The following is an 18,825-nucleotide window of genomic DNA, read 5'->3' as shown; positions in this document are numbered from 1 at the left end:
TACTGCATCATAATAAAATTAGGTTTTGTCCAGTAATGCAAGGTTGGTAAAATATTTCAATGTCAATGGATTTCACTACATTAACAGAACAAAGGAGGACATCATTTAATCATTTTAGTCGAAGCAAAAAGGCTTCTGTTAAAATTCAATATTCATGCATAATAAAAATGTTTAGCAAACTATGAATAAAAGGGAACTTTTTTTTTAAAAGATTTTATTGGGGATTTGGGGGAGGGGAACAGCGTTGGAGAATCGGGGAAGGGGAACAGACAGGTAGACAAATTGCTGTTTTTGTTCTTCAGTCTAGTTGTGGAGGACGTTGCTTCACAGGCCTATGTTGGTATGATCATTGTGCTCTTCCTGGGTGAGGCAGATCGGTCGCCGGTCATTGGTTGGCCGCTCATAGTGGCTCACGGCAGCTCTCACCCGCTGCCGGCCGCTCACGCTGGCTACCAGCCACTCACGTAGCTCACAGCAGCCCATTTCTAGGTTGAGCTGTTGTTGTTCATCATCTTAACTGTAGAGGGCGCAGCGTCACTGGCCCTCAATGTGGGATCCGAACCGCGGCCCTGCTGCTCAGAGCTGGAGCTCCCAAGCAAGCTCTTAACCAGCTGAGCCACTTGGCCGGCCCAAAAGGGAACTTTCTTAAACTGATAAAGAGTAACTACAAAAAACCTACAGCAAATATTATATTTAATGGTGCAATGTTGAAAGCTTTCCTTTTGAGATCAGGAACAAGATTAAGATGTCTGTTATTGTTAATTCTACACGACATTGAACTAGAGGCTTTAGCCACTGCAATAAGGCAAGAAAAAGAAGTAAATGGTATTAGGATTGGAAAGGAAGAAATAAAACTCATAGATGATGTGACTGAGTATGTAGAAAATCCAAAATAACCTGTAGATCTATTGTTGGAATTAACAAGGGAAGGTTGCTGGATATAAGGCCAGTATTTTAAAAATCATGAAAAATTAAGAAGAAATAATAAAAAGAAGTCTATATTATCAACAGTTAGAAATAAAAAAAGTAAAAGATACCATTTGCAGTATCAAATATAAGCAATTTACACAGAAAGCTATACAACATTATTGGGAGAAATTAATGAAAATTTAGATAAATAGAGGAATACCCAATGCCATTCTAACCAAATTCACATGAGGCGGAGCTTGATAAACTTATTTTAAAATATACATGGAAAAGCAAAGCGTCGGGAACAGCTAAGCACCCTTGAAGGAAGAGTACAATGTAGATGGTTTCAGTGCACTAAATAACAAAATACTTCATAAAGCTAAATAACGAAGGGACGAGGATAGAAAGAGCAACAGGGCCCCAGGTGGCTGAAAACAGATCTACACATGTATGGGAGCTTGGTTGATGACAACGGAGGAAAGAATTGCCTTTTGAATAAATGGTTTACTTTAGGGGACAATTACATACCCACATGTCCGGATGGAGAAGCAAAACTTGACCTCTCCCTCGTGCTACATGCAAAAGTCAATCGCAGTTGGGTTGTGTATCGACAAATAAATATAAAATGATAAAGCTTCAGGAAGATAACTTTCTCAGCTTCACGAAGTCCTGCATCCTTCGGCCCCTTCTTCATGTCACTCAACCTGTTGCTTCCATCATCACACCTCCCCCTCTGTCCCTCCTGCCTCCCTCTGATAAGGACCCTGTGGTTACACGGGGCCACCCGGAGAGCCCAAGGATCCTTGACTTGCTTACAGCTGCAAGGTCCCTTTGGTCATGTGAGGTGACATTCACAGGTTCCAGGTTCCATGTGGACACCTTCAGGGCCGTTTTTCGGCCCATCCATGGAGGGGATGGTCCTTGGGAGTGAAGCAGGCACAGGGAACCTGAGTAGCTTGCACACAGGCCGGGGGGCTGGAGCGGGGCGTGAACAGAAGGGAGACTAGAGCAGCAGCGGATCCCCAAATGCCTGGTGAAGGGGACCAAGCACAGGGCTGCCTGCGGGGCCGAGAGGAGGGGTGGCTGGAGGCAGGACATGGTGCATAGGCACAGAGTGGGGCAGGTGTTGGCAGGCAGGCCCCCAGCCCCAGGCTCCCCCAGGCGCTGCTCAAGGCCGGGGAACAGTGCCAGGCACCCCTGCTGCTCCCCTCCAGTCTGACCCGTTCCTGAATTTCCATCTTTGGTCACTGTATTCTGGATCCATTGGACCCAGAGGGGGCAGGAAGGGACTCTGGACGGGAGATGACCCACAGGTCTGCTGCCCACAGGAGTTGCTTCTTCTGGTGATCCCGACCCCACCCCATACCCTTGGCCAGTGGATGTTTGTCCTGCTGCAGCTGTGGCCACAGCTGTCTGCTCCAGCCCAGCCTGAGGGGAAGTCAGGAGCCCAGCCCTAGTTGCCTGGAGGCCAGCCACTAGCTCATGTGTGACCCCAAGTCCTTCTCTCTGACCTCGGTGTCCTCCTCTGTGCAATGGGGCTTTTGGACACGGTGACCTGTGATGGGGGTTGCGTCAAGAACCCGGAGGGTTGCACAATGGTGGCAGCTGGCAGGCTCTGAAAAAGTTGTTTTTCGCCAAGCGCAGCTGGAAGAGCAGCTGGAGGACAGCTCCGCCCGGCTGGGTGGCTGGAGGTCAGAGGCCCTGGACACCACAGAACGCCACTTCCACTGGGGCAGGGCCAGTGGGGCGGGTGAGCCCACAGCCCCAGCACTGGGCGAGGGGTCCCTCCTGCTGAGGGGGCCACCACTGGCCCCCCGGATGCAGAAGGGCCGAGCTGAGGCCCCCGACAGAGGTCAGCCAGGGAGGGGCAGAGCCGAGATCACCGCCCAGACCCACTCACTCCGAGGTCAGAGACGCGCCCCCACGCCCCACCTTCCTGCTTCACACATAGACAACCTGAGGCTAGAGGGGTGATGGTCATAGTCACCCGGGGGCTGGCGGCAGGGAGTGAGAGGATGTGAAGCGATGTTTTGGGGCACTTTGGGGGCCAGACCTTGTCAGGAACCTTCTTGTGGCTTTAGAGAGAAGTTGGGTGTCAGCTGCCCGCTCCCTCACCGCCCCTGCATCTGCCTTCTCCCCCCACCGCTCCAGACCTCAGGGCAAAGAAGGTTCCATGAAACACCCAGAGCCGGGAGCCGGCCTGCCCATCCAGATGCTGGAAATGTGTGAACCACGGGCATCTACTGGGGAGGAGCTGGGGCTCCCACATACCTCTGCTGCCTATTTCTCAAGATCCGGACAGCAGGGGTTGTGGGTACTCTGCCCACGCCCCCACCACCTCTGAGGTCACCTGCACCTGCGTGGGACAGTTCTGGGTTCACCGTCAGCGCTGCCTCCGCTGCCTGCGTCCCTCTGCCCCTTGGCCTGAGGATCCTCTCCGGCCCTGGGGACAGTAGCTCAACCTCACGCAGGGCAGCCCCGAGAATGAGAATGAGGGAGGGTGGGGTCCGTGCATGAATGCCTCCGGTTTCCCAGGCCTCATGGGACGCTTCTGAGCTCACTCTGCACAGTTCTCAGAGGGTCTCTAGTGGGCTTTACACCCAGTTGCCCCAGAGGTCACCACCTCAATGTCGCATCCCTCAATTGGCTTCTCTCTCCTCCCTGCCTCAGTGTCGTGCTATGGACTGGATTGTGTCCCCCTCCCCCAAATCCATCTGCTGAAGCCCTTAACCCAGCGTGATGGTACTTGGAGCTGGGGTCTTTGGGAGGTGAGTGAGTTAGATGGGGGTGGGGTCTCCCTAATGAGACTGCTGCCCCGATAAGAAGCCCCCTGCAGTGTGAGCTCACAGCGGTGGGGCATCTCTCTCTGAGCCGGAAACTGGATGGACCCCACCTTGATCTTGGACTTCCAGGTCCCTCGTGGAGGCCTGGCCCTGGGCGAGTTCAGAGCTTGACTCTCCATGCCCTGCTCCCAGCTCATGGCCCACACAGGCGACCTTATCCCGGACCTCTGCCCCAGCGTCCCCGGGCTCCCTCCTCTCAGGTGGGGCCACGTGGCCTCTGGGCTCCTGGTCCAGGTGGCCAGAGATGGAGGAACAGGGACCATGTTCTGTGGGCCACTTCGTGTGTGTGGAAAGCAGAGGGCCCGCCTGAGCGTGAGAGCAGTGGCCTGGGAGGGTGGATGGACTTTGGGCATTAGGACTACTCTAGATGGGAGGTCGGCAGGGGAAAAGTATGTGTGTGTGCGCGTGTGCGTGTGCGTGTGCGTGGGGGTGTTGGGACGCCATGAGGCCTGTTGGGTTTGACCCACACTGGGTAGGAGCGGAGGAATGGGGGTGGGTTGGGAACCAGGCTCCTGGCCAGGCTCTGACTTTTCTAGAAGACACTGGCAGTGGGAGGTGGGGGCAGGCAGGCCAGTGGGCACCATGGCCTGGTGAAGGGCGTCTTGCAGGGCCACCTCTGTGCCCAGTCCCCTCCCCCCCACAGCAGGGCCTGATTAGGACTGGGTGTGGGAGGGGTACTCTGTTCACGTGAATCATCTGAGCTGGAAGATTGCAAAATTGGAACAGTGAACCAGATCACCACCCCTGCATTAAAAAGCTGCTTGCGACACTGTCTGGTCTTTTTCTGGGCGTGGGTGCTGGGTGCTCTTGGTCCAATTTCCCCCATCTGGCTGGCCGCAGTGCAGAGCGGGCCACACCCGGTGCCACCAACGGCCTGTGTGCCTGTCTTCAGGGTTCTCCTGTGAGTCCCTCCGAGGTGCCACATGGGATTCTGACTGCCTCCATGGCTACCTGAGACCATCTCTTAAAATTAGCCTCACGGTGGGGTCATTACATCTGGACCTGTAGAGTCGCAGGCTCTCAAACCTCGGAAGGGCCCACAGCTCTGCGGTTCACTCTGAACTCACCCCACCACCCCCCGGAAAAGCAGGCATGGTCACACAGCTGCCCGGAGGCCAGCTGGTGGCAGACCCTGCCCACCTGCACCTGCCTCTCCCCTTCCCACTGTACAAAGGCTTGTCCTCTTTTCCCCATCGCTGGCTGGGTTTTGGTGAGGGTGACACAGAGCAGATGCAGAGAAAGCTTTGTCATCCGCTGGGCACACACAGCAAGGTGGGGACTCACTGTCAACCAGGCACCTTTCCAAGTGCTCTGCCCACTCGCCAGAAGATCGGTGGTCTCAGTATCCATCCTGTACAAGGGGAGACGCCAAGGCAGTGGGGAGGTGTCTTGCCCAAGACCATGAAGTTAGGAGTAAGTGGGGGAGCAGGGACCTGAGTGGCTGGGTGATGCCCACACCTCCTGATGTTAGCTCTGGGTCCCAGGAGGAGCTGTGGCCGGCGGGGTGGGTGCCCCAAATGCCCCTGCTGGCTAAGGACCATGTGCTTGTAAACTTTAATTTCCATACAGTAGAGAAACACAGTATAAGCAACATGGGGGGTTGACTGTAAAGCGAAGCTCACAGATACACCTCGAAAGGCACTGCTCCCCGCTGAGAGGAGGGTTCTTCTTGCTGCTACGGGGCGGTCCCCTGAGTCGGTTGCTCCACACAGAACAGCACAGAGAAGGCCAAGCGGCTCAGTCCTTGCAGCCCCCTCCTCCTGGCAGGTCCCAGCTTCCTCTGCCCGCCCAGAGGGTGTTGACACATGTTGCTCCCCACCAGCTTCACCCCCTCCTGGGGAGGGGAACCTCGTCTCCAGCTGCAGGGCTCAGCTAGGCAGCCAGAGGACACCCCTTGGTGCCCGCTCTGGGCCAGGCCCGCCACACCTGAGTCCCTGAAGGGTCAGACGTAGCCTGCCCTCCAGGGGCAGACAGCCTTGCTCACTTTTTCCTGGGGGGCCAGGGAGGCTTGGGAGCTGAGACCTGAGGTGAGTCGGGGAGGGGAGGGTGGGGTAGGAGCAGGGAGGGCATTTCAGACAGAGGTATCAGGTGCAAAGGCAGGGGGGTGGGAGAGAGGGTGGGCTTCCGGACACGATAGAGGAGTCTTCTCAAGTATCGGAATCATTTTACATTATCCGGGGAACTTGGAAGGTGACCCTCAGGAGCTTTTGTACAAAGGGGACAGCGGGCTGCCCCCATGGGCACTGTGATGCAGGAGCCAACGCTCCCAACACTGAGACGCGGACCCCTGGCCAAGTCCAGACTGTGGACAGCCGGGAGGGGGCCGCCGGCTCTGCTGAGGACCGACTGCGGTCCTTCGTCCTGACTCCAAGGGAGGCAGCAACTCCGGGTGGAACGACTGGGCTGGCACCTGTCCTCGGCTGCAGGCTCTGGTGCTCGGAGATGGGGGGAGGTGGCCTCACCATCACAGGACCACCTCGGGCGCGATGTTAAACAGGAGGTCGTCATTCCCGCGCCGCACCTCCAGTAGCAACGGGGACTCGGTCAGCACGGCCTCCTGCAGCTCGCTCGAGTCCGCCAACGGGCGCCCGTTGACCTTGACGATGATGTCGCCATCTTGGATGCCCCCTCTGCCAAGAGGAGAGACACGCGGTCACCGCACATCCCCACTGGGCCTGGGCCCTGTCAGGGCACAATTGGGTCTAAGAGCAGCAGTTTAAGAAAATTCATTTCGACAGGTAAGATCAGAGCCCTGACTGCAAGGCTCTTACACCGGATGAAAACCAATGCTCTGTGATGGGCCAATGCTCTTTCCGTGTACTTCCTTACACCTGCAGGGCTGGGTTCAAGTTCCGGCTGCAGCTTCCTAGCAGGGCCACCTCGGGCCAGGCACTCTGCCCCTTTGAGCCTCAGTTTCCACACCTGCAGTCCCGTATGGGAACACGCTTTGCAAATTATAGTGAGGTCCAGGCTATTGATTCTGATGCTACTGCAGTTCCTAAGACTTTTGTGTGGATGAAAAAAGGGGTTCTACGGAAAGTGACCTCAGGGGGATCCGATCATAAACCCCTAACTGGGCAGGTCGTGGTGGGCAGCCACGCCCCAGGCTTCTAACTTCTTTAGTGAAAGGTCTTAAACCAGCTCTGTCCATTGTCCTCAGGCTTCTAGATTAACATGCCTTTGAAAAACTGGAAGTAACACCCCTCAGAGGGGGTATTCACCCTCAGGAGAGCGCACAGTCTCATTAACTCTCCGTTAACTCTCCTGTAATCCAATCCCCACCTTGCTCTCTCCCACCTCCATCTCATCTTCCTTACGTTCCCTCCTTAATTCCAAATGCATAAGAGAAACTGTGAAACTGTTGTTCTCCGGAGCATTTGAGATCGTGCTCCCCGGCAGATAGCGTGTTTGGCTCAAATAAACTCTTATAAAAACTCTCTACAGGTTTGGACGTTTCTTACATCGACTTTGGCATAGGAGGCAAGGCTTGATGGAGACGGAGGCCAGCCTCCTTCTGCACTTTGCTCGCTTGTGACCTTCACTGCCACCCGGGAGGAAGGCAGGCTGGGAGGCATAGTGGTTAGATGTCTGGGCGATAGAACCAGGATCCATGCCTCAGAGAGCTAACTTCTGAAAGCCTCAGTCTCCCCATCTGTGAAGTAGGGTGACAGCAGGAGCCCACACCTCCCGAGCTGCAGGGAGGAGTAACTGAGATGCGTGTGGAATACCCAGCTCCCAGTGCAGCCTGGTCATCGGCAGCCACTGCCGACCTCACCTGTCTAGCTCTTGAGGTGCCTGGCACGTGGCCGCTCTTGGTAACTGCCCTGCTGAATTCAGCGGAGAATAGCAACCCTGAATAAAGAGTCTGAGTTTGGGTGGTTACCCTTTGGCATCACAGATCTGCATTTCAACAGTTTCACTGCAGGTGTGCTGCAGGCTGGGCATGTGTGCTCTGCAGAGGACACGAGGGGCCCGTGTCTTCCAGCACGGCCTCCTGAAGCAGCACAGTACACAGAACAGAAAGCAGAGGCCTGTTCGGTTGAAGGGGCCGTGGGGGCAGAAGGCCTGCCTGCCCGGCTCCTCTGTCCGCTCCATACCCTGTCCTGGCACCTCCCAGCAGCCCGAGGCCTCAGGGCGGACTGCCTCCAGCTCCCGGAATGAGTTTAGAACCACTGATCTGATGCAGCCCACTGACAGTACTGATGGAGACCGAGGCCAGAGGAGGGCAAGGGACTTGCTCAGAGCCCTTCTAGGGGCCTGGATAGCCCACATAAGTGTGTAGCAACCTCGCCAGGTCTGCCTCAGCTCATGGTGTTGCAACAGTCAACATTCTCCAGCACTTGACCTTGAAAAATTCTCCCAGAATAGAAAGAGTAGGCTGAATCATGTGCATTATGCAGATGAGGAAACAGAAAGACCCAGGCCGGCCCACTGGGCTGGTGAGAGTCAGGCTGGTTCTTAGGCTGGGCCTCTACGGCTCTGTCTCCCCTGAGGATAGGGGACATTCAGGCCAATGAATGGCCAATGAAAGGGCATGACCAATGCTCTAAGAGAAACTTCATCTCTCCAGCCTGCCCCTGGCTTACAGGACAGGCCAGAATCCCACTGGCCACTTCCACACCATGTCTCGCCAGGAAGCCAAGGTCAGTGAAGCAGGCCCAGCCCAGGCCCCATGCCCACCAGGGTGTCCGACGGCCGCCCATCCAGTCCCCCTGCCTCCTCAGGAGAGCCTACCTCTGAGACGGTGAATTTGGAACAACCTCTTGCACATAAATCCCACTGCCGACCTCCGGGAAGTCTGGGTTGCTGGCCTTTAGTTCTTCCACCAAACTGAAAAGACAGTTGCACAGCCAAGGCCTTCTCTGGAGCCCTGAAGGCACAGAGCTGCCCCTGCACCCCTCCCCCCAGGCCAGATGAGGAGCCTCCTCTGGGCTCGCACGCTGCCCTGTCTTGCCACTCACTAGCTGGGCTGTTACCGGGCTGTCACAAGAGTCTGTGTCCCCACTCAACCTGGGCTTCTCAAGAGAAACCTTAGTGAAGGTGCATGGTGAGACGTGTGGAGAGGGGGTGGTGAGTAGGTGGGAGGTGGGGTGAGAGGGTGGGTGAGAAATAAGAAGGGAGGTAGAGGGATGGGTGATCAAATGGATGGATGGATGGATGGATGGATGGATGGATGGATGGAATGAATAGAAGGATGGAATGATAGATAAATGGAAAGATGGAAGGAGAGATGAACAAACTGGGTGAATGATGGAATGGACAGACAGAAGATTTGACAAGTGGTATGGATGGCTAGATGGATGGATGGATGGATGGATGGATGGAAGGATGGATGGGTGGGTGGACGATGGAGGGATAGATGAAAGGAAGGAAGGAATAATGGATAAATGGATAGATGGAAGGAGGGATGAATGGTGAGTCATGGAATGGATAGACAGAAGACTGGATGGTTGGATGGATGGATGGATGGATGGATGAAACAGACAAATAAAGAACACATACCAAAGATAAATTGGTATGGGCCGGCTGAGTGGTGCGTTGGTTAAGAGCTGGCTTGGGACGCCAGCTCTGAGCAGCAGGGCCCCGGTTCGGATCCCACATGAGGGCCAGTGACACTGCCCTCTCTACAGCTAAGATGGTGAACAACAGCTCAACCTGGAGCTGGGCTGCTGTGAGTAGCTGGCAGCGGCATAGGCTGCAGCCCCTGCTGCAGTGGGCTGCCATAAGCTACTGTGTGTGGCCAGCAGCCAGCATGAGTGACTGCAGCCAGTGTGAGCTGCCAAGAGCCGCTGTGAGCGGCCGTCCAGAGGCCGGTGACCAATCTCCCTCACCCGGGAAGAGCGCAATGATAATACCAACATGGGCTAGTGAAGTGACATCCTCCACAACTAGACTGAAGAACCAAAGGACAGCAACTTGTCTGTTCCCCTTCCCCAATTCCCCAACGCTGTTTCCCTCTCCCAATTCCCCAATTAAAAAAAAAATTGTTAAAGATAAATTGGTATATTGGTCTTGATTACAAATTGTCTTTAGATTTAATCCCTAGACTAACAGTTGCTGAAACAGGAAGAATTGTCCTTTTAGGGACTCCATGGGTGTGAGGATGTCCTCAGTTGAGCCCTAGTTCTTCCCAGAACCCCCCAATGCAGTGACTTCTTTCTTCTTCAAATCCTTGAGCTTAACTTGGCATTCTCTCCCCTCCCTGGCTCCCTTACTTCCTCTGTCTCCCTCCTCTTCCCCACCCCCTCCTTTATTTCACTCATTCAGTGTTCCCAGGCCCCGCTCTGCTGTAGACCTGGTACAGGGGTGGAGCAGAGGGATAAGCAGGACACAGTCCTCAATCCCCAGGAGCTTCTGATCAAGGGGGACTGGGGCACAAGCAAGCAATACTAGCACCACGGGACCAATGCAACGCTGAGGAGGGAAGCACGGCTATGCACGCCACGAGGAGGCACCTGCTCCCACGCGAGCAGCCTGTGGAGGCAGAATGGTGTCTCCTTAAAATTCACGTCCACCCAGAACCTCAGAACGTGACCTTGTTTGGAAATAGGGTCTTTACAGATGTAACTGGTTAAGGATCTCTAGATGAGACCATCCTGACTTAGGATAGGCCCTAAACCCAATGACTGGTGTTTTTGTAAGTCAAAGAAGGTGGAGAATTGGACACGGACACACAGAAAGAAGGAGGCCATGTGAAGACAGAGGCAGAGATCGGAGTGATGTGGGTACAACCTAAGCAACACCTGGAGCCACTGGAAGCTGGAAGAGCCAAAGGGCTCCCCCCAGAGGCCTCAGTGGGAGCACAGCCCTGCTGAGTTTGGACTTCTGGCTTTCAGAACTGTGAGATAATGACTTTCTGTTGTTTTAAGCCAAGTTTGTGGTCATTTGTTGTGGCTGCCACAAGACACTAATCTAGGGGGCTTCCTGGAGGAGGGAGCACCTGAATGAAGTCCTGAGGGAGCCGAAGGATTATATCAGACAGAGGGGAGAAAGGCATCCCAGGGTGAGGGACTGGCCTCGGCAGAGGCTCAGAAGCCTGAATCCATCTGGCTCACACCTGCAGGTGGCCGGGCACGGCTGGGCCTGGGTCTGGCAGGAGGGCCGAGGTGAGGGGCAACAATGGGGGGGCAGCAGGGGACAGTGTCCTTTAGACACTCACCTCGGTGTGATAGTCCTCATCCGTATGCCAATGAAACGTTTCTTCCAATCTGGAAACAGAACACAATAGGACTCGGTTAGAACCTCCAGGAGGCATGGGTGGGGGCAGAAATTCACCCACAGGAGCAGAAAGCAGCAAAAGCCATCCTAGTGAGGCCAGCCCGGCCCCCATGTGCTCAGGCACCCAGAGCTGCCTCTCTCCTCTTGGCTACTCTTAAGGCTGAAAGATGTCCTGGATCAATCTTGTGGCTTCACACCATCCTCACCCTCAGGCACCATCCAACCACATCAGCTCCAACATCTGCCCCCCTCTGAGGGCCATACCCAGCCCCCAGTGGCCAGCGGTGCCCTTCTCTCCAGTCTCCATCCGGCAGGTTCCCTAAACTTGCTCAGGTCTGAACTCATGACATCCCCCTGCCTTCTCCATAAATAATAATATTAATCCACAATGCCCCATGAGCACTGTGCGCCAGGCCCTCTGGTTGGAGCATTACACATACAACCTTCTAAGGTGACACGTGTTTTCCCCCAGCTGCTCTAGCCTGTGACTTCGCTGGTGTCCTAGACCCAGAAATAACATTTACATATTCAGAACCATGAAATAAGTCTTAGTACATTTTAAAATTTCATATCCTAAAGGTATGCTCTCTGACCACAGTGGAATTAAACTAGAAATCAGAGGGAGAAAGGTATCTACAAGATTCCCAACAACTTGGAAACGAAATAACACACTTCTGAGTAACTCACCTTCAAAGAGGAAGCCCAAAGGGAAACTAGAATGTATTTTCAACTAAATAAAAATGAAAATACAATGTATCAAAGTCTGTGGGATGTAGGTAAATCAGTACTTCGAGGGAAATTAATAGTACTAAAGTGCTGATAACAGAAAGGTCTCAAATCAATGACCTCAGCTCTCACCTTAAAAACTAGGAAAAGAAGATCAAATGAAACTCAAAATAAGCAGAAAAAGGCAAATTATAAAGAGTAGAAGTCAATGAAGCAGAAAACAGAAATACAATAGAGAAAATAAATGAAAAAAGCTGATTCTTTGAGAGCAATAAAATTGGTAAGCCTTTAGCAAACTAACCGGAAAAAAGAGAAAAGACACAGTTATTAATATCAGAAAGGAGAAAGGTGACATTACTACAGATTCAACAGGTATTAAGAGGATAAGAAGAGACTATTATGAACAACTGGATGCCAACCAATCTGACAACTTAGTTAAAATGGACAAATTTCTTGAAATTTCCAAACTACCAAATCTCACTCAAGAAGAAATACATAACCTGACTAGCCCTATATCTATTAAGGAAATTGAAATTGTAGTTAAAAATTCTGTCCACAAAGAAACATCGGGCACAGAGGGTCCCAAAGGAGAATTCTACCAAATGTTTAAGGAAAAATCATATCAATTCTACACAAACTCCCCTAGAAAACTGAAAATGAGTGGCTGCTGCTGGGGTGCTGGGATTTATACTAAGAAACGTATATTCTGGTATTCGCCCGTGGTTCCCAGCACACAGATCCTAACGCTTTTGTGATTTCCTAAGTGATGAGAGCTCCGGAACATCTTTTGCTACCAGCTCCTGGAACAGCTCCGGAACCGGAACTGAAGGAGAAACGGGTCTTTGTTATTCATGACAAGTTCCATCCAACCACATCTGAGTTTATGCTCATGAGGTGACATTTGGAAAGCCCCTAAGGATGGGGGCTGGTTGCCAGGAGAACCAATCTCCAGGGAGGGGAGGGGGACTGGAAGTTAAAATAACCACCCATGGCTAATGGCTTAACCCATCACGCCTTCATGTAATGAGGCCTTCAGAAAAGCCTGAGGCGGGTTCAGAGAGCTTCTGGCTGGTGCACACGTGGAGGTGCTGGGAGGGTGGTGTCCCGGAGAGGGCCTGGGCGCTCCCTGCCCCTCCCCACACCTTGTCTTATCATGCATGTCTTCCATTAGGCTGTTCCTGAGTCGTATCGTTTTATAAGACACCAACGATCTAGGAGTAAACTGTTTTCCTGAGTTCTGTGAGCTGCTCTAGCAAATGATCGAAACCCAGGAGGGGTACATGGGAACCTGAGATCTATAGCCAGTCGGTCAGAAGCACAGGGGACAACCCGAACTTGTGACTGGCATCTGAGGGCAGGGGGCAGTCTTGTGGGACTGAGCCTGTTTCACCTGTGGGGTCCGCCGCATCTCAGAGCTGAGTTAAATTGTAGGGCACCGGCGTGGTGTGGTGTGGGCACGCTGGTGACCGCAAGTGTCGCAAGAGAAGCAGGAAGCTGAGATTAGAGGAGACGCAAGGGGCGCGTTCTTCCTAAACAGCTTCTCACCTCATCCTCCTGATGCCAAAGCCAGAAAAGAAAACGACATCGATATGCTTCGTGCAGGTAGTTCCACAAAACCTTTAATGGTCTCCAGCAAATCAAATGCAACAACGTATCAAAAAGAGAATGCACTGTGACTAAGTGAGGTTTGTTCCAGGAAGGCAAGGATAGCTTAACATTCAAAAACAACCAATGCAATTTACCACATTAACAGACTATGAAAAGGAAAACCATCATCTCAAAAGATGCAGAAAAAGCACCTGGCAAAATCTAGCATCTACTCATGATAAAACCTAGAAATAAAAGGGAACGTTTTCAACCTGATGAAGGTCGCCTATGCAAAACCTTTACTAACATCAGCTTTAATGGTGAAAGACTGAAGGTTTCTTCCTGAGATCAGGATCAAGGCAAGATGTCCACTCTCCCCATCGTTATTCAGTATTTATGGGAGGGGCTAGCCAGGCAATTAAAAAAAAAAAGGCATTCAGACTGGACGGGAAGAAGTAAAACTGGTTTTATTCACAGACTGCATAATCATCTATGTAGAAAATTGGATGGACTCTACAAAAAAGCTACAAGAGTTATCAAGGTTGCGGGATCAACATGAAGTTCGTAACAATCAGAAATTAAAAAAAATTTAAATATACCATTTGTTATAGCATCAAAATGATGAAATACTTAGGAATAAATCTGATGGAAGTTGGGAAAGATCTGTTCACCTAGGGAAACCCAAGGAAGATGTAAATGATGGGGAGACGGTCTGTGTCCCTGGGTCAGAAGATTCCATATTGTCGAAACGACAATTCTCCCCAAATTGAGGGTAGATTTGATGCAATGCCAGTCAAAACATCAGCAGGGGTTTTTTGGGTGGGAATTGACAAGCCGGTTCTAAAATTCATGTGGAAATGCGAAGGCTCTAGAAGAACAAAAACAAGTTTGAAGAAGAAGGACAAAGTTGGAGGGCTGACACCACCTGACTAGTCAGGATGGTGTGAGGTTGGCACAAAGACAGACAAACAGACAAGTGGGACAGAATATGGTCATTTTATTTTTGACAAAGTTGCAAAGGCAATTCAGGAGAGAAAGGACAGTCTTTGACAACAGATGGTGCTGGAACAACTGACTATCCAAAGTAAAAAAAGAAAAAGAACTTTGATCCATACTTACAGTATTTTTTTAAAAAAATTAAATCAAAATGCATCACAGTCCTAAATCTAAACCCTCAGCAAGTAAAACTTCCAAAAGAAAATGGAGGAGGAAATCTTTCTGACCTTCAGTGAGCAGACTTCTTAGATACACCAGTGCACAATCCAGGAAAAAAAAATTGGTAAATCAGACTTAATCAAAATTTACTAAACTTCTGCACTTTAAAGACAGTTAGGAGAATGCGAAGACAAGCCACAGGAGGAAATGTTTGCATTCATTTATCCAAGAAAGGGCTCCTATCCTGTATAAAGAACTCTCAAAACTTAACAATAATAACACAAACAACCCCAATTTTTTAAATGGGCAAAATATTTAAACAGGCATTTCACTCAAGATTGATGGATGGCACCAGGTGGGAGGTGAGGTCAGAGACAGCAGCAGGCCTGGCCGGTGTGTCTGGTGGACGGGGAGGCTTAGGCGTTTATCTCCAGGGAGGTGGAGCTGTGGCCAGTGTCCAGCAGAGACACAATGAGTTCTGAACTTTGAAAGGAGTCCTGGGCCTGGGGATGGGACTGTGGGGGGAAGGGCCATGGCTCAGGAGCAGCGGGGAGGCAATAACCATGCTGAGTGGCCCTGGTGGCAGGACCAGGCAGAGGAACTGGAGATGGTGACAGGGCGGGTACAGGAGAGACAGGCCCCATGCTGGGGCCGACAGAGCTGGCTGATGGACTGGGTGCAGCTGTGGGAAATCCTGAGGCTGGAGCTGACGTAACTGAGAAGGTGGGCGTGGCGACAGGGACGCACAGGGAGTGGACATGTCTGACAAGCAGTACATCAGGGTCTAGAGCTTGGTGAGAGGGTCCAGCCCGAGATGTAAACTTGGGGACGCACTCTCTAGATGGCGTTTACATCCACAAGACCAGGTGAGGTCCTCGGAGGAAAGGGGAAAGGCCTGGGGACAGAGTCCTTGGCCCTCTGTCCTGCTCCTGACATGGGTACCGGACACTGGTAAGCTTCGCTCAAACCCAAGGTCATGCTTCTCATGAGCAAGAAACATGCTTGCCGTGCTTGTGCCTGGGCAGCGCCCTGGCAGGGCAGAAGTGCAGCCTGGGGTCAGATCGGAGTCCTTGGGCAGCAGAAGCCCCCTCCCCACCCAAGCCTGCAGGCCCCGCCCACACGCAGGCTCTCCAACACTGGCTGCTGGGGCCTGCAGGGCGGCCTGGGTGAATTTCTAGGTCAGCAGAAATTTTTAGGTCATTAGATGGAAAACCACCTAAATGGCGAGTGTCTGACACGCCAGCCTGGAAATTTGGCCCGAGGGAGGTCAGACGTCCTGACTTGTTTCTTTCTGAACCTGTCACAGAACCACTTTGGACCCGAGGTGAGGCAAGCATCAGGGGCAGTGATACAAAAGGGAGGGACGGCTGCACGACATGCTGAGTGCACTACAGCCCAGGGAGCAGCACTTTAGAGTGGTTAGCTGCACAGGACGTGAATCTCACCTCAATAAAAAAGCCAAAACCAACAGCAAGAGAGAAGCTGACGGACGCGGGGCTTCTGGGCATCAGGGCTCACCCTTGATTCGCATCAGGGCCCCCGTCCCAGGAAATGCCCTCTGCTCCCGGGTGCTCGGGCCTTGTCACGCGGGCTCCAGTCCCTCACTCACATCCTACATTCCACCTTCCAGCAAGTTCTGTTGGCTCCAAGTTCAAAACAGATCCCAGACCCAACCACTCCTCCCAGGCTGCCTGCACTGGGTCCCCGGGAGGGGCACACGCGGCATCTCCTCTCAGCTCCCCGCAGTGGACTCCCTGCCCTGCAGCCAGCTGGGTTCTTTTCAGTCATTGTCGCTCCTGCCCATGGCCCCACAGCACTTAGCACGGAACCACCAGCCCACCTCCCTGCCCCTGCTGGCCTCCAGGGGTCATACTTGTTGCCCCTGAACCTAGACCCACTGTGCAGATGAGAAAGCCGAGGTGGTAACACGTCCCGGTCACAGGGCTGGGAAGGAGCCCAGACTGCGCTCGGGTGTCAAGGACACTGAAGCCTCTGACACCTTGAAGAAGGGACACTGGGGGAGGCGGGCAGAGCACCCAGCAAAGCGCCGGGTCCACGGGGCCCAGAACACAGGTCGCTCCCCTCCTCACGCCTTCCTGGGGCCCTGCCCCCGCCTCCTCTGCTCCCCCCCCTATTTGAGAAGGATTCAGGACGCTGGCACGTGTGGCTTTGAGACCAGGGGATAGGCATTAGGACCCTTTCTTCTCAGTGTCCCCCGCAATGCCTCCCTGCAACTGTCCCTCGGCCTCAGAGGCCACCCCACCCCATCAGGAGACGATGGGGATTCCCACCCCCAGCCCAGACCACTGAGGAGCCCTCGCCCACAGTTCACAGAGGGGCAGACACCCCTCATGGCTCAGCTCTAGTAACTCAAACACCCCTGTGGGGGTACGCTGTTGTCCTAAGGCTGGCTGAACCCCCGAGCCTCCTGGGGCCGCAGGCCAAGGCAACGCTACAGCCCTCCTGAACCAGCATGGTGGCCCCTCTTACCTTGAAAGCCCCCAGAGGCCTCTGCACCCCAACCCCTAGGCGGGAACAAGAAATTGAACCTTAACTAACATTTCCTTGATTGACTAAAAAGATGGTTTGTGTTAAAGAACTTTAGATTAACTGGGTTTGGATAGTTTGATATTTTTATTAAAAAAAAAAAAAGCAAACGTGAACACCAGCCAACTTCAGAAGGATTTTAAATTATAGATTTGGTCATTCAGCCAAGATTTACCGGGCACTTCAATTAGTCCACATGTCCTGGGGGAGTGGACCGCTCTGGGGGGGTCTGGGGTGAGGTCAGTGCTCACAGGGACAGTCCCTGTATAACAAAGGAGTGAACCCTGGCCCCTGGTGGGTTCCTGTCTGTGAGAGCAGAGGAAGAGAGGCAGAAAGCGCAAGGATGCTATCATCCCGTTTCCAACAAAACAGTCACCTCACAGCTCAATTTGTGCAAAGTGAAGCTCTGCTGACTTCCAGGAAGGTGGCCCAAGTCAAGGGCACCCCTGGAGCAGGAGACAATTACACTGGAAATGCTCAGTTATTAGAAAAAGAAGCAAGGCTATGACAGGTTCAAAAGTACAGCCCTGGGTCAAGTTCTGAGCTTCCTAGCAGCCAAGGGGAAAAGGGCTCAAGTGGTTAGATGCCCCTCTGACCAACAGGAGCCTTCAGCTTATTTAGGGAAGACTGGCTCTACCCTGGCTCCAGGCTATTTTCACAGAACGGGCACTGATGAACCGCACGGAGTCCTCAACAGCAGTTCTTTGTGTAACCAGTCCTCATGGCACCGGTCTTTTCTGTACTGGGGTCGTGAGCTTGGCTGGCAGAGTGGTGGAGGATGGGGCAAGCATGCAGAGGCCCCCCTGCTCTCAATGAGCTGCTGGTGAGAGGGCTGGGAGGAGATACGGAAGCAATTTGAAGGTGTGAGTATCAGAGCTGAGTCAGGTCTAGCCAGCTCTGCCGGGGAGTGGGCATGGGAGGCAAAGTGGTGGCAGGGAGAAGGTCACTATAGCTGAAAAGGGGGGGTGGGCGGGGGCTGCCAGGAATGGTCCTGAGGGTGGGAGAAGCGTGGCCCTTCTCTGCAGAGCGGCTGTGACCACTGACTTTAGGAAGGCAATTAGCATGCCCTTACTGGGGGGCGTCACCTGTGCCTTGTCAAGGCTTCTCCCAGATGGATACTCGCGCCACCTAGGAGTGGGCAGGGTGGGTTGGACATCCTTGCGTGGGCGGGGTGAGGAGATGCAGGCTGAGAGGAGGGACTGCCAAGGATCAGGGGCTTGGGCCCCACTCCCTTAGAGTACAAGCTACCCCAGCTGGCAGTCTGCACGGCCAGAGCTGAAAGAGGGAGGACTTAGGGATGGGCGGACGGGTGGGTGGAAGGGCGGACGGTGTTCTGTCAGCAGTGGCGCAGCCCAGACAAGGGGGGCCCAGGGAGCTCAGGCAGTTAGAGGTAGGAGGTGAGGTTGAGCTCTCCAGCCTGTCTGCAGGGGGAAGGGGTCACCGTGGCCTTGAAGTGAGGGGCGGGGGTGGGAGGTGTGAAAGAGGTTGAGGCTGAGCTCTCCCAGGGTCTCAGGCCTTCGGAGCTGGTCAGCAGGCAGCCAGGGCACACAGCGCTGAAGGGGGGGGGTGGCCCCAGCTGGAGGCTGTGGGGCCTTGGCCCTGGCCCTGGCCCAGCGTCCCTGGCCGCAGCCAGCCCCTGGGGGTGCCCTACCTTTGACGTGCTTGTCCTGGAACTCTGTGAGGAAGCGCACAATGCGGTCCGAGGGGATGGCGAAGGAGATGCCGGCTGCGACCTTGAGCGTGTTGATGCCAATGACCTCGCCATCCTGGGCGGGGAGATCAGAGCGGCAGTCACTCCGGGAGCCCAAGCAGCCACTGCCCTCAACTGCAGAACACCATG

The 18,825-nt window shown here is 53.4% G+C and overlaps 1 protein-coding gene across 1 annotated transcript in view; it reads right to left on the bottom strand.

The window, feature by feature from the left end:
• Nucleotides 1-5,283: 5,283 nt before the first annotated feature.
• HTRA3 (HtrA serine peptidase 3) overlaps nucleotides 5,284-18,825 on the bottom strand; it is a 36,035-nt gene continuing 22,493 nt past the window's right edge. The window contains exons 5-8 of the mRNA XM_019626455.1: nucleotides 18,637-18,751; nucleotides 10,912-10,960; nucleotides 8,487-8,582; nucleotides 5,284-6,382 (exon numbers count right to left, since the gene is read on the bottom strand). Coding sequence (XP_019482000.1) covers nucleotides 6,217-6,382; nucleotides 8,487-8,582; nucleotides 10,912-10,960; nucleotides 18,637-18,751 — 426 coding nt within the window. The 3' untranslated portion in view covers nucleotides 5,284-6,216. The remainder of the gene's footprint in view (nucleotides 6,383-8,486; nucleotides 8,583-10,911; nucleotides 10,961-18,636; nucleotides 18,752-18,825) is intronic.

Source organism: Hipposideros armiger, unplaced genomic scaffold, assembly GCF_001890085.2.
Source record: "Hipposideros armiger isolate ML-2016 unplaced genomic scaffold, ASM189008v1 scaffold_677, whole genome shotgun sequence".
Lineage (NCBI taxonomy): Eukaryota > Metazoa > Chordata > Mammalia > Chiroptera > Hipposideridae > Hipposideros > Hipposideros armiger.
Note: the sequence above shows the minus strand (reverse complement) of the source record. Positions and strands in the feature narration are given on the sequence as shown.